Source organism: Mustela nivalis (assembly GCF_964662115.1).
Source record: "Mustela nivalis genome assembly, chromosome: 5".
NCBI lineage: Eukaryota > Metazoa > Chordata > Mammalia > Carnivora > Mustelidae > Mustela > Mustela nivalis.
In genome coordinates this window covers 82,350,708-82,365,070 of record NC_139024.1, presented here as the reverse complement: position 1 = coordinate 82,365,070, position 14,363 = coordinate 82,350,708, and the positions used below count along the sequence as shown (strand labels likewise).

At 39.4% G+C, this 14,363-nt stretch overlaps 1 protein-coding gene across 1 annotated transcript; it reads left to right on the top strand.

The window, feature by feature from the left end:
• Positions 1–431: 431 nt before the first annotated feature.
• Positions 432–5,304, top strand: CALHM4 (calcium homeostasis modulator family member 4; the record flags this gene model as incomplete). Its single annotated transcript, XM_082730015.1, has 2 exons — positions 432–1,028; positions 4,869–5,304. 2 exons carry the CDS (start codon positions 432–434, stop codon positions 5,253–5,255), a joined length of 984 nt encoding a protein of 327 aa, XP_082586141.1. The 3' UTR covers positions 5,256–5,304.
• Positions 5,305–14,363: the final 9,059 nt, after the last annotated feature.

Here is a 14,363-nt window from a genome sequence, read left to right as displayed (position 1 = left end):
TACTCTATTATTTGATAATTTCTGTTATGCCTTGTGTCATAATTTTATGGTAACTAAATCCTGGTCTAGTAAAGGGTAAGAATGTTCTCTGTTTTGCTTCCAATGCTCTATTTGCTGGATTTGCTGGTGCCAAGCAGGTCGTGTCCCACAGAGCACCACATGGAGAGACGGCAGCAGTTTGTTTTGCAAGCAAGCCATTTTCTTCTTAGTGGAAAGATATGCTGCAGCAGTTTTTCCTGTCCCTCGTTCCAGATGAATCTCTTCTCTAGTTTTTCCCGGGTGGAATCTGAAGGCCATTAATTAGCTCAGGATTCACAAACTACACAAGGAAAGATGCTAGAATCCTTTAAACATATGAGGATGTTGGGTCACTTGACACAGCCAGTTAAACCAGTAAGATCCCATAAAATGGTTATAGCTGGTGGAGTGTAATGATCAGAAAGGGCCATTTGTGTCAGAGCTTCCCAACAATGAGCCCGACTCTCAACAATATCATATCTTCCCTGCAGAGAAGTGGAACATTTATGAATTCTTTAATTGCTGCTTCGACCATTGGTGCGCAACAGCTTTTCTCCTCTTTTACCTTCAGCTGTCCCTGTCAGGTTGGGAAAAATTTCTACTATGGTTCTGCTTTTCTAGTCATTCCAGCCTTGATCCTTCTGGTTGCTGGCTATGCTCTGAGAAGCCAAATGTGGACCATGACCAGTGAATACTGCTGCAGCTGTGGCCCTCCTCAGCGGAGAATCAGCCCTCTGGAGCGCAAGCTGGCCTGTCTTCGATTCTTCAGCATCACCGGGAGGGCACTTGTTGCGCCATTAACGTGGCTGGCCGTAACCCTGCTGACAGGCACCTACTATGAATGTGCGGCAAGTGAATTTGCACCTGTGGACCATTACTCTGTGTTTGACAATGTCAGCGTCAACAAACGGAAGGAGATCCTGGCTGGGTTTCCATGCGGCAAATCAGCTCCATCTGACATGATCCTGGTAAGAGATGAAGTAGCTCTCCGGCACAGATACCAGTCACAAGTAAGTTCTTGGTTTTGTTTGTTTGTTTGTTTTCTTTTTTCTTGCTATGGTATCCCAGCTTAACCACAGCCATTGGAAACATTTCACATTCCTAATGCTTCTCGTGTTATCTGAGTACACAAACTCAATGCCATCCACCAAAGTGATTTTTAGTGAGCGGCTATATACATACGGTTAGGATGTTGAGCTTCTGAGTAAGCAGACCTGTGTTAGAATCTTGCTTTGCCATTTATTAACCTGCAAAACCTTGAACAAGTCATATAACTTATCCATGTTTCCACTTTTCTCCACTGTAAAATGGTGATATTAACAAGGTCTACCACATAAGGTTGGGGTGAGTAACAAATGAGCTAATACATCTAAAGGGCTCAGCCTTGTGTCCACATTCCATATTAAAAACAAACAATTTTTGATATTTTAATAATAATACTAAATTACCTCATTCCACCTTGCATATTCTGAAATATTCATTCTTGTGTCTTAAAATTTTATCTAAAATTAGAGGTTAAATTAGAGGTTAAAATAAATTCCAGTGATGGCTCTAAATGTAATGTCCTTAGACCAGTTTATGTGAAGTGGTGGGAGGAGTCAGGGAAAAGACCTGTATCTACTGTACTTACAGGTTAAATTTAAGAAGTGTAAGTGTATTTTGTGAATACAGAGAGTCACTGGCATTCATCACTTTCTCTGAGGGATCTGGGATAAAAAGCACATTTGTAAACCACTACAATACAATAAAAATACATTAATTTTAAACTCTTGATTGCAAAGGCATACACTTTTTCACTCATCACTTTTTAACTATTAAAATTTAGAAGTGCTAGTGTTATTTTGTTGAAGAAAAATTGTTATCAGCACATAGAATACTGTGTGTTGCATAGCCCTATTTAAGTAAAATTAGAAATCTCATTATGGTAGGCTCCATCTCAACATTTTACACTAGCCCTAAAGCTCAGGCAGAGGACTTACGTGAAGATAGGTGAAAAGTCAAATAATCAGTGAGGCAATTTTAAGCTTTCAAAAATGTTCTTGCTCAAAAAAAAAAAAACTAACATGTAATACACAGTGGTAAGATTTTCCTTTTTTTTTTTTTTTTAAGATTTTATTTATTTGACAGAGAGAGAGAGAGATCACAAGTAGGTAGAGGGGCAGGCAGAGAGAAATGGGGAAGCAGGCTCCCTGCTGAGCAGAGAGCCCGATTCAGGGCTTAATCCCAGGACCCTGAGATCGTGACCTGAGCCGAAGGCGAGGCTTAGCCCACTGAGCCACCCAGGTGCCTCTGGTAAGATTTTCTTAAAGTGAAAATAAAATGTCTTATTTGATGCATACAAAGACTTCTGTGAAAAGATAGTTTTATGGTTCAGAATGTCATCAGCCAGTGGATGCTTTTGGATCAATGGCCACAAAACTAATATTTATTAAGATGTTTATCATTACTGCATAAACAGTTCACATTTAATTCTAATCCTTAGACTCTTGAGAGAGGTATAATCAACCCCATTTTACAGATGAGGAAACCAAAGCTCAAAGAGTTAATGTAACTCTTATAAGTTCACAGAGCTAATAAATGGTTGATTGAGATAGTCAAAAGTCATACTGTTTCCATTTCACCAGGCTGTCTTTCCTTTACAACCACCTTGAACTTCAATCTCATTTGAAGAATATACACTGTCTTTCTGTTTGATTTTTCTGAGTTGGCCACAAGATCATATTAAGTTCAAACCCTTTCTCTGCCCATACCTCATTCTAAAATAGCTTCCTGACATGAGTTTTACCCAATTTTAATCAATTTTCACAGCCATGCCAAAATTATCTTTCTAAATGCAAATTGAATGATGAGCACCACCTCTCCCAATCCCCGTATAAAGTTCTTTGATGATTTTTGACTAGCCCAATCAGAAATCCAAAATCCTGTCATGAAATACAAGGTCCTTCAGTGTCTGGTTTCTAACCACTTTCTACGTGACTCTTATGACCCTGGAGGTACAAACTTGTTGAGGTTCTCCTAACTCTTCATGCTCTTATTTTTCTTCTTCTCTTATTAGAACTCGCCTCAACTTCTTGCATCTGGTGAACTACCCTTTAATATTTAAGTCTGAACATCATCTCCTCTGGGAAGCACTCCCTGATCCTCCTCTTACTTAAGATGAGTTCACTTCTCTCCCACTGTGCTTACTGATACAAGAAACAATTACATTTTACCATATTTCCTAGTTTGTTATTTTGTCTTCCTCTTTAGGCTTAAAGACTGTGGAAAGAGTGAATATATCTTAAATTATTCACATCTGAGTCCGCATCACCAACAACCATGTATAGAACATGGTGGAAGGTCAACCTGGGACTCAATAAATTATGGCTGATGAATTAATGGGCATCTCAGATGGCCTTTCCTCCACTGTGCTGTCCTCTCTCAAATTAAATTGCTGTGAGTGTCACTTTGTAGATTTTAGCCTCCACTGAGTGCAGCAGCTCTGCTGAGCTCACACTGGTAATTCCAGGCCTACTGGTGAATCACAAGCTGGGGGAGAGACCTTCACCTCCCAGACTGAGGCTGCTGACTGCTGGCTTCCTTATACCTGTCGATCTTGCCTCTCTTACTTCACGTAATAATAGCTAATTATTGAAAAAAGAATAATTAAAAAAAGAGTTTTAAGACTAGAAAACAGCCATTATGTCAATCTTTCAAAGAGGGCACTAAATGTAAATAAAATATAGTTAATTTTCCTTTCACAGTATATTTCAAAAATGAATCATAAAACTGGTCAGCAAATAACTATTTGAAGGAGGAAGGAAAGGAAAAGGAAAATAATAAGGTGCTTTCCATTTAGGTACATAAGTGTCTTCTTTGATCACGAAAAATAAAAGGTAAGAGCAACTCAGGAAGAAATATCAATGGATACCTGTTAGCACATTATTAAGAAGGCACTTAGGAAGCTACCATTATTATCTATCATATCATCATTTTCATCACCATCATTATCTCATTATCAAATAGTTATTAAGCACCCAAAGGATGTTTGACCTGTCCCTAATTGTTGGGGAGGAAAGTTGAGCTAAAACCAAAGAGTATGGTTTATGTATCCTACACAAGAGTAATTGGTGAATTATAGCATCTGCCACTTCAAGGACAGTAGTTTTAATCCATTCCAAGTTAACAGGTCAATATCCTTTGTAGTCCCCAAACCAAACTGAAATGGTTGGGCTTATTCTCTCCATCATGCCTATATCCATACTAAGTGATCAGTACCTTGTTATTATTTCAAAGACTAGAAAAACAAATTTTTTTTTTAAATAGGTGATCTCAAATTTTTTAAAAGATTTTATTTATTTATTTGAGAGAGGCAGCGAGAGGGGAAGCACAAGCAGAGGCCTTGGGAGAGTGGGAGAGGGAGAAGCAGGCCTCCTGCTGAGCAGGGAGCTGGATGCAGGGCTCAACCCCAGGACTCTGGGATTATGACCTGACCCTGAAGGCAGACACTTAAGGACTAAGCCATCCAGGTGCCCCACAAATTTCTTTTCTTTTCTTGGAAAATTTTTATTTATTTATTTATTTATTTATTTGACAGGGAGAGAGAGAGAGAGAGTGAGAGCGAGCACACAAGCAGGGGGAGTGGCAGGCAGAGGCAGAAGCAGGCTTCCCACTGAGCAAGGAGACCGATGTGGGACTTGATCCCAGGAGGCTGGGACCAGAGCAGAAGGCAGATGTTTAACTGACTGAACCACCCCCACCAAAATTTCTTACCCACAGTTTATTTCTCAGGAATCCTTCTTACGGGGTCTGTTCCTTTGATACTTACTATATTTACGTTTTCTGCTTTTCTTTTAAATAACTACATCAAGATGCTGGGCTGGATTCTGATCACCCTGGCAACCATCACTGCCCTAGTCTCCCGCTGCTTGGCGAGGTGCTGCTCTCCCCTCACATCTCTGCAGCACTGCTATTGGACCAACCACCTCCACAATGAGAGGGAGCTCTTTGAACAAGCCGCCGAGCAACATTCACGACTCCTCATCATGCAGCGCATAAAGAAACTCTTCGGCTTCATTCCTGGAAAGGAAGATGTCAGACACATCCGTATTCCTTCGTGTCAGGACTGGAGAGATATTTCAGCACCCAGTCTTCTCTGCATGGGTGAGGACTTGCAAGGTCACTACAGCTTCCTTAGAGATAGGGTGGATGAGGATAATGAGGAAAGCAAATCGGAAGGGATTGAATTAAAACCTTGATTATAGCACCTCAGGTTGCTCTAACAGATTCAGGTTGCTTAAAAGATACTTCACTCTCGTGATGATGGAGTTTCAGTGTAATCCCTTCATCTTTTCTGTCTCTTCTGATATTTGTTTAAATAAGTCAATTCAAGATGCTTCTTCCGAAAGCAGTTTATCTGATCATTGTGCCAATCTCTGTTTTTGAAATCTCTGTGGTGGTCTGGTGATGCCTGTATTGGTTTGATTAAAACAATATGGATTTTGAAGTCATATTAGAATGGGAATCTTGGTTCTGTTACTTGGTTAGCTGTGGGAAAACTGATATTTTGAAGGCCATTTTGTTATCTGCACATAATAGCTACTTCATAGAGCTGTGGTGAGGATTAAAGGTGGTAATATAAGCAAAGTGCTCAGCACAGTGCCTTTCCTAAAATAAGTGCCAACACACATTACTTTCTCCCTTTCTCTTTGTGTTCCATGTCTATCATTATTCCCCCATCTCTAATTTCTAGTTTTCTTTATTTCTACCTCTTTAATATTCAGCAACTTTTCACTTGTTTCTGTCCCTTCTTTTGATCTTAAATATCTGACCTTTTGGGAACTAGAATAAAAAAAGTCCTTTCTAAGCTGATAACATGTAAGGGAGAAACCCATGCAAGAAGGTCTTGAGTCATTCTGCCATAACCAGCGGACGATGATGCATTATTCTATCATCATTAGTATCATAAATGTTATTTATAGCAGCTCCACACTAGGAGCATTTTTATAGCCACAACATATAAAGTTTATTCTAGAAAGCTTCCCTTCTGTGCAGTGTGTCTCTACTGCAGAGACACTATCTGTGTCTTCTCATGATCAGTTTGTACCCTTGCACTCAAAATCTGTTGAGGGATATGAGACTGCCACCTACATTTGTACATCTGTTGTCTAAAACTCTGAAAGGGGAGACCCACCTGACTCTTCTCTGTGACTTCATACTTCTAATATTTAAGTTTTCTAATTTTCTGTCTAAAGACATTTGCTGGTGTTCCACTTTCAAAACAATGTTAATGTACTGAACTTTTTAAAGTGGCTGAGGAAAGCTATTCCAACTTTATCACATAAATCCATACACAAAACTGGCTGACTTGATATTACAAGAGGGATCCTTAAAAAAAAAAAAAAAAAAAAAAAACCGAGAAGTTGTAGAAGGTGACTAGGGTCCTCATTTGGCTCTGATGTAAATGAGCTGTGTAAATATGGAAGGTTATGTCCATTTTGTTCTCCACAGTCTCCTCCAGCACTAAAATTCTATCACTCTATTTGTCTGGGAGTTTTTGAAATTCCTCTGTATTGGGACAGAATAGTTCAATCAACACTTTACATCATGCTCAGAATTATTTTATTAGTCTTGGGGGATTATGCCATAGTACATACTCTCCAATAAGATTTTCAGTTGACAGAAGGATCAAAGAGTATATAAAGTTAAAGCATTACATCATTAGAAAGACGATAATAGTTGTTTATATACAGTAACAGCAGGAAATTTTCTTTTTACTAGATTCTGGAAGCCCATTTTACACCAAACTCCTTCAGACTATGACATGCACAGTTTATATTCTAAATCATGTAATCATGATCTTCCACTAGCGCTTTTTAGCAAAGGATTAAAGTAATCTTTGGCTTTTCTACATGGCTTCAGATGCTTTACAGCCACTACGTGAGCGTTTGAAGGGTGGTTTACATCCCTGAAGATTTCATTGTATACTACCCATTTCCAATTAAATAAATAAAATTCTCATTCATGTGTGTGTGTATGTGTGTATGTGTATGTACGTTTGTGTGTGTGTATATGTGTGTTTGTCTAGAATATTCTTTTGTTCCACAGCCAGTTAGACAAGACTTTTCCATTAAGAACATTGTACTTCCTCCTCTTAATGCCTAGTGGATATATGTAATTTTAAGACATATAATTAAAATCAATTATATGCTAATACTACCTTATATTTTGTTACCAAATGCTTTTGGCTACTACATCAAATGCTGTGGGTTGGCATATGTACAGACTTGCTCATTTCTTAACTTTGACTTTGTCAGCTCCCCATCCCACCACCACAATCTAAGCTGCCTCCTTTCTGGAAGACAAATGCAATATAAATGTTTAGATGTGTTTTTTCCAGCTTTATGTTTTCCAAAGACAAATTGCAGAATCATACTTACATTTATCTTCTTTGTCTCCTTTCTCTGTTCCCAATCTCAAATTCTATTAAAAAATTCAAATGCAGGATTGTAATAAGAAACAAGAAAGTGAATTTCCAAAGTGCTTTCTGCATTTGGTTTAGTGCAAAGGAAAACCACATTAACCTTAAAACTTTAAAATATCACCGTCTCACCGTCGACAAAAGGCCTTTCAAATGCAAGACTAGGTAGTTATTTGCTACCTCAAAATATGAAGTGTAGCAATATAATGTTAGCTTGTAAATAAATCTACCAAAATTTAGCCCTGGTAACTTAAGAACAGATATCGGCAGGCTGTCCTCAGCTACATAGCTACACAACTTTATCCTTTAGCTGTGGGGCACACATCTATAAATGGGACTGGTGGACCAAAGATCAATGAACAGTGTTTCCAGAGAGGCAAACTATATCATTTCCGAACTGAATTATTTTTCTGCACTAACCACCAGGTACATTTAAACTTCTTTAATCTCAGTACACCAGAACTTTAGACAGAAATGGATTCGAAGTGTTGTTTCCTCTGCTGTCCCCAGTGGCCAAGACAAGTATCTGCACCCATCTGTAGTAGTGGTTAATAGTAGTAAAAATAGTATGTAGTATTTACTATATGCCAGCTACTTTAAACAAATTTATCCCATTTACTCTTTGCAACAAACTGGTAAACAGAATCATATATTCCGATATGGCTTGCTGAAATGGCGTGAATAACAGAGAATGTGAAGCAATTTTGTGTATGTGAAATTCTACACACAGGAAATGCTGTCTCACTGACATAACTGGTGAACTATGGAAACATTCATAATTGGAATCCCTAAAGCCTATCTTATCCCAGTAAAGTAAGTCCCCCCATTTTACTGATGAAGCAACTGAGATATTGAGAAGTCAAGCAATTTGCCAAAGGACACAGACTCGTAGTGATAGAGATAGAATCTGGCTCTAGCAGTCAGACTTCTGATCCTGCACTCCATAGTACTATGCTGGAATACAGCAACAGCAGACAGCTGATCAACCTTGCAAGGCCTTGCAGGTGTCAGAAGAATTCTCCTGCTATGTCTGAAAGTGAATAACTAAAACACCCTGAGCTCTGACAATAAGGTACTCTATCACATCTCTGCCCCTCTCTTTCCATTTCCACTGTACCTGAAGGTAGACAGGCTCAGCTTCAAGGCACTGTGCTTCTTAACAAAGTGAGATGTGCACTCTCACTGGGGCATCACTTTGGATCTGAGCTACGCTACAGCCAGTGGCACCAATTCTGTTAGCCGCAGACAAACTGCGGGCTTCCCAGGAGGCAGGACACTGCTATCGTCTGCCAACTTGTTTTTGGCAGGCTATAGTTATGAAGGGTCAAAAATGGAGTCTGGGAAACATCTCTCATTCATATGGTTTTGGATAAGTCAATCTCTCTGGGACTTTAATGTTCCCTTACATGAGACAGGGAGGGTGACAAAACTGTGGGAGTGATTAAACTATATCAAGTCACAGATCTCTTTGAAAAGCCATTACGGGGCAAGCTATTTTGCAGAAAAACACATGGAGATGGGCTCATTGGTCTCAGAGTTTACACACTAGGGTAGACTAAATCGTGGTCTCCCCAAAGATGTTGATGTTAGAATCCTGGAATTTGTGAATGTTATGCTAGGCTTTACATGGCAAAAGAACCATTGTAGATGTGATCAAGTATTTTGAAATGGAGATATATCCCAGATTATCCTGGGGGGCCCAAAGTAATCATAAGCTTCCTTGTAAGAGGGGCATAGTCAGCAAAGGCAAAGTGAAAACCCAAAAGGAGTATCAAGGAGTATCAGAGTGACACCCGAGAAATTAGCCATTGCTGGCTTTGAAGATGGAGGGGGTCATGAGCCAAAGGAAGGCAGACAGCCTCTAGAACCTGCAAAACACAGTAAATAGATTTTTCCCCTAAAGCCTCTGGAACATAGCCCCAATAATACCTTGACTTCAGCCTACTGAGACCTGTGTAATTGGTGTCAGACCAGTCAGAATTATATACTATTCTTATAGTTACAGAACTTTAATAAATTTGCACTGTGTAAAGCCACCAAGGTTGTTGTAATTTGTTCCAGGGGCATCAAACTAATATACCTACCAACGCATTTCAGGAAATTTATGAACCCACAAGCTGGTCATGAATGACATGTCCTGGGTTAGGACCTCTTCAAGGTAATTTCTAGCACAAGTATCCTGGGATTCTATATGCACTGATGCTCTGCCCTAGGCAAAACTTGCTCCTGGTAAATAAATAATCTATAATAGAATACTTTATAAATAATGTGTTAGAACTGAAGGTATTCTAAAATGCAGAAAGAACAGCTGGATACACATTTTTTAGGTATCAATAGATATTTCAGCCTAAACTACAAATACAAAACATTTAAATATATTTTTCTTTAGTTGCCAGTGAGTGACATCAACAGAACTATGTACTGTGAATTATTTCATAACATGGACATATTGTAGGAACTGAACTATGAGAAAACACATACCAACGGAGGGGGGAAGGCAAATCTGGATCTATGTGGTGTTTTTTGATTATATAAATTTTAGAGATCAAGAAAAATGGGCTTATTATTTAGGTTATGCTTCTCATTCTTTCACTTTAACTTGACTTTGAGAAAGCTGCCTACAAAATAAGCATTTTTATTCCAATATAATTTTACAGATCCTATGAAGTCCTAGCAGACCAGAGAAAGATCTGTATTTTGTGGGGACGATAAAGCCAAAGGCAAAAACTATCCAAATGGTGGAGCAAGAATAGTATAATTCGGTATGCATTTCAGTACTACTTGCCATCAGGGCATCGGGTGTTTTGAGCTCCTTCTTGGAAATTTTCTAGAGCCACCTCATATGGCGCTCTTGGAGTTGGACCTCATTGGGTGGACCCAGGTCTTTCCTTCCTGGAGCATGGAGCTGGGGGTATTCCCCACTATGTCAATGGCACCCAAAGTGGGGTGGTTGCAGGTCCCTAACTCAAGTGCACTGCACTGGCACCCAGGGTAGGGACAAGCACAAGCTATGTGCCTTGGGTTTGGTAGACCACTGGGGTGGTGCTTCAAGTCCTCTGAGGCTTACAACTGGCCCTTCGGATGGCTGTCCTCCCCAGCCCCAGATCATGTGGTGGTTTTGTGCTCTCCCGGGCTAGTCAAGTGCATTTCTTGCTGGCCAATGCAACTGCTGAACCGGATCCACCCACCTGGAAGGTATGGTGCTGCTGACACTGAAAGAGATCCCATTCTAGGGATGCGGTGATCCAGGCCCGAAGAAATCAAGACATGGTTGGAAGATGTGTGGTAAGTTTAGTGTGACTAGAAAACAAATGATCACTCTCATTTTCTGGCATACTTCTGGGTAAGACTTGCATTTGTGGACATCAACAAAAGAGCACATTCTTTGAGAAAACCACTAGAAGCCAGTACTCAAGAGCAACATGTTCGATGATGGAACTTAATGAGAAGGATATGGCCAACATTACCTTAATGGCATTAGGATACTGCAGAAGCAAGAACTGATTGTTTCAGTAGAAGTTACAAAGAGTCTTGGCATTCTGAGTAGTAACAGCACTGTTACTTTTTGTCTTTTTTTCATGGTGGGAGATAGGCAGTTAGATAGGAGCAGTGCATTTCATGATAAAGAACGTGAAGAGATGGTACATGGGCAGTACAGACAACCTTCATGCTCACTGATTAAACAAAGAAATGCATACATGTTTCTACTACTTTAAATCTTTATCAGTAAATCACCATATCTTACTTTGCCCATGAATTTTTAAAATACACCTTTTAATAATATTGCTTATATAGATAGACCCCCCCCAAAAACATGTTTGCCCAGGAAACTACATACCCTTGGGGTGCCGCTGACTCAACCCTTCACTATATTTTCTCACAAGAAGCCAAAAAATAATTTGACTTAAGTGTTTTTTAACTCTCAAGTTCATTTTCCTTCTACATTTTAAGTAATTTATATTGTATCTCCCTAACCCTATCTTCTTCTATATTTTTGCTCCTTCACTTTTTCTCCTTCTCCACCCAGTCTCTTTCAAATCCAAAGAAAAGGTATGTGTGAGTGTGTGTGTGTGTGTGTGTGTGAGAGAGAGAAATGGGGGAGAATAATATGAATACATATTTCTAGTGCAATTTTAACATGCCATGAGAAAAATAAAATTAGGTAAAGAGGATAGGGCATACTGAGAAGAGTGATTGTAATTTTAAGCCAGGTAATCAAGGTAGCCGCAGGGAGAGTTACATTTGAGGAAAAACCTGAAGGAAGTGAGGGAGGGAGCCATGTAGGTAGGGGAGGAAGAGCATGCCAACCAGAGGGAAAGCAAGTGCAAAGACGTCAGGAGGAGAATCTGCACTGCATGCTGCAGGAACTGTAAGGAGGGTAGTGTGGCAGGACCAGAAAATAGGTGACAGAGCAGTAGGAGATAAGGTCAAAAGGGTAACAAGATGTGCAGGTGAGGGTTAAGGAAGCCATATGGGCCTTCAGTTTGGGGGGGGGGGCGGTCAGTTATGAGTACAGTGACATGACCTGATTTACACTGTAGCAAGATCACTCTGACTCCTATGTTGAGTTAAATCAGATTGTAAATGAGGGGGTAAGTAGGGAGGTGTTAGGCTCGAAGTGATACTGGGATCACTACCCTTCAAGGGAACACTCCAGAGGACACAAAATTAGAATTTCATATGGCTATTTGTACTTGTGACTAGTGATGAGTGTTGGGACACCTGGCTAAATGAAACATTAGCCACAAGAACTAAAAGAATTAGGATTAACCTTTAAATAGGCAATTTGAAATTCTGTGCATCTGAGAGTAGTGAAGAGTGCCTAGAAAATTCATAGGCATAGACAAGTAAAAAACACCAAAACAGTTTTTAAAGACTGATAATATTAGGAAATAGCAACTGAGAGTTTGCATTACTTGCAAAGAAACTTAGATGAATACGAATGAGTAAGACAAATATTTTAGGGACAGTATTCTTTAGTAATGAGGATGAATGGAGAACAGCAACAGAGAGCAGAGGTGCTTCAGAAGATATTCTATACATTCAAAATTATAAATAACACTAATATCCTATTTTTGAATTTGCATTATTTCCTGTTCTATGAATGATCTTATAAGCTTATTTAGCTTATAAGTAGCTAAAGCTGGGCTTCTCACTTCTGGCCTCAGATCCTGTAATGTTCTCCCTACACCATTTGCCTATCTGCAGAGCTTGAAACACTCCTATCCTCTAACATCTTTATATATTAAAAATGAAACACTAAAAGAAAGCCAATTTGCCTCATAACAATTCCCCCATTTCAGGGAGTAAAGGGCCTTCCTGCATCTGTGAAGTGTCTTTGTCATTGTCAAAATGAAATGAAATTAGAGATCAACAAAAAAATTCTTAGTGATTTCTTACACCAGTTAGAATGGCCAAAATTAGCAAGACAGGAAATAACATGTGTTGGAGGGGATGTGGAGAAAGGGGAACCCTCTTATACTGTTGGTGAGAATGCAAGTTGGTGCAGCCTCTTTGGAGAACAGTGTGGAGATTCCTCAAGAAATTAAAAATAGAACTTCCCTATGACCCTGAAATTGCACTCCTGGGTATTTACCCCAAACATACAGATGTAGTGAAAAGAAGGGCCATCTGTACCCCAATGTTTATAGCAGCAATAGCCACGGTCGCCAAACTGTGGAAAGAACCAAGATGCCCTTCAATGGATGAATGGATAAGGAAGATGTGGTCCATATACACTATGGAGTATTATGCCTCCATCAGAAAGGATGAATACCCAACTTTTGTATCAACATGGATGGGACTGGAAGAGATTATGCTGAGTGAAATAAGTCAACCAGATAGAGTCAATTATCATATGGTTTCACTTATTTGTGGAGCATAACAAATAGCACGGAGGACATGGGGAGTTAGAGAGGAGAGGGAGTTGGGGGAAATTGGAAAGGGAGGTGAATCATGAGAGACTATGGACTCTGAAAAACAATCTGAGGGTTTTGAAGGGGCAGGGGGTGGGAGGTCAGGGTACCAGGTGGTGGGTATTATAGAGGGCACGGATTGCATGGAGCACTGGTGTGGTGCAAAAACAATGAATACTGTTATGCTGAAAATAAATAAAAAATAAATTTTAAAAATGCAAAAAAAATTCCTAGTGATGTGATAAAGAAGATTTGGGCGGGGGGGGGGGTGCTCTCTTGATTACATTAGCACTAGAACTCTCTAAGGCAGTTATCTGCAGTATTGAGAAACAGAACAAAACCGCCACATGAACATTCTGAAATATGAAGGCTTTGTAGTGAATATAGCTAACACACTTGAAAAAAGGCTTTTTTTTTTTTAACCAAAAATTCTATTAGTAGTGAAACATAGGAGCACTTCATTTACTAAGTTAAAACTTGCAACCAACATTAATCTTTTTTTGAATATAAACTTAAATTTGTTGTTTTGCTGTACCTCCTCTACTTTGATAGATTTTTATCACATAAGGAAAAGTTTTAAAATTTTACTTTTTTCTTTGATCCATTATTTAAAGGCGTTATCAACTTCTGCGCCAAGCTCATTCTGTCATTACCTGTCAATTTGGTTACTGGAGCTTCATCTTTCCTGTTGTTCTAGTCAAAAACAGTTTTTGACTTTTTTTTTTTTTTTAACAAACCACATCAAATCCTGATCCCACAGGATCTGCAAATTCCTTCTCATCCCCCAGCTCACTGTGCATTAGTTACCTTGGCTTCCAAAATACCAAGTGGGGTCTCACCTTAGGACCTTTGAACTGACTCTTCTGCTGTTCAGCTCTCCACCCCCTCCCCCCCAACAAATCATTGTTTTCTGTGAACTCAGGATATCCAGAAAGATAGGCACCTTATATTTGCAAAGTTAACTCTTGTAT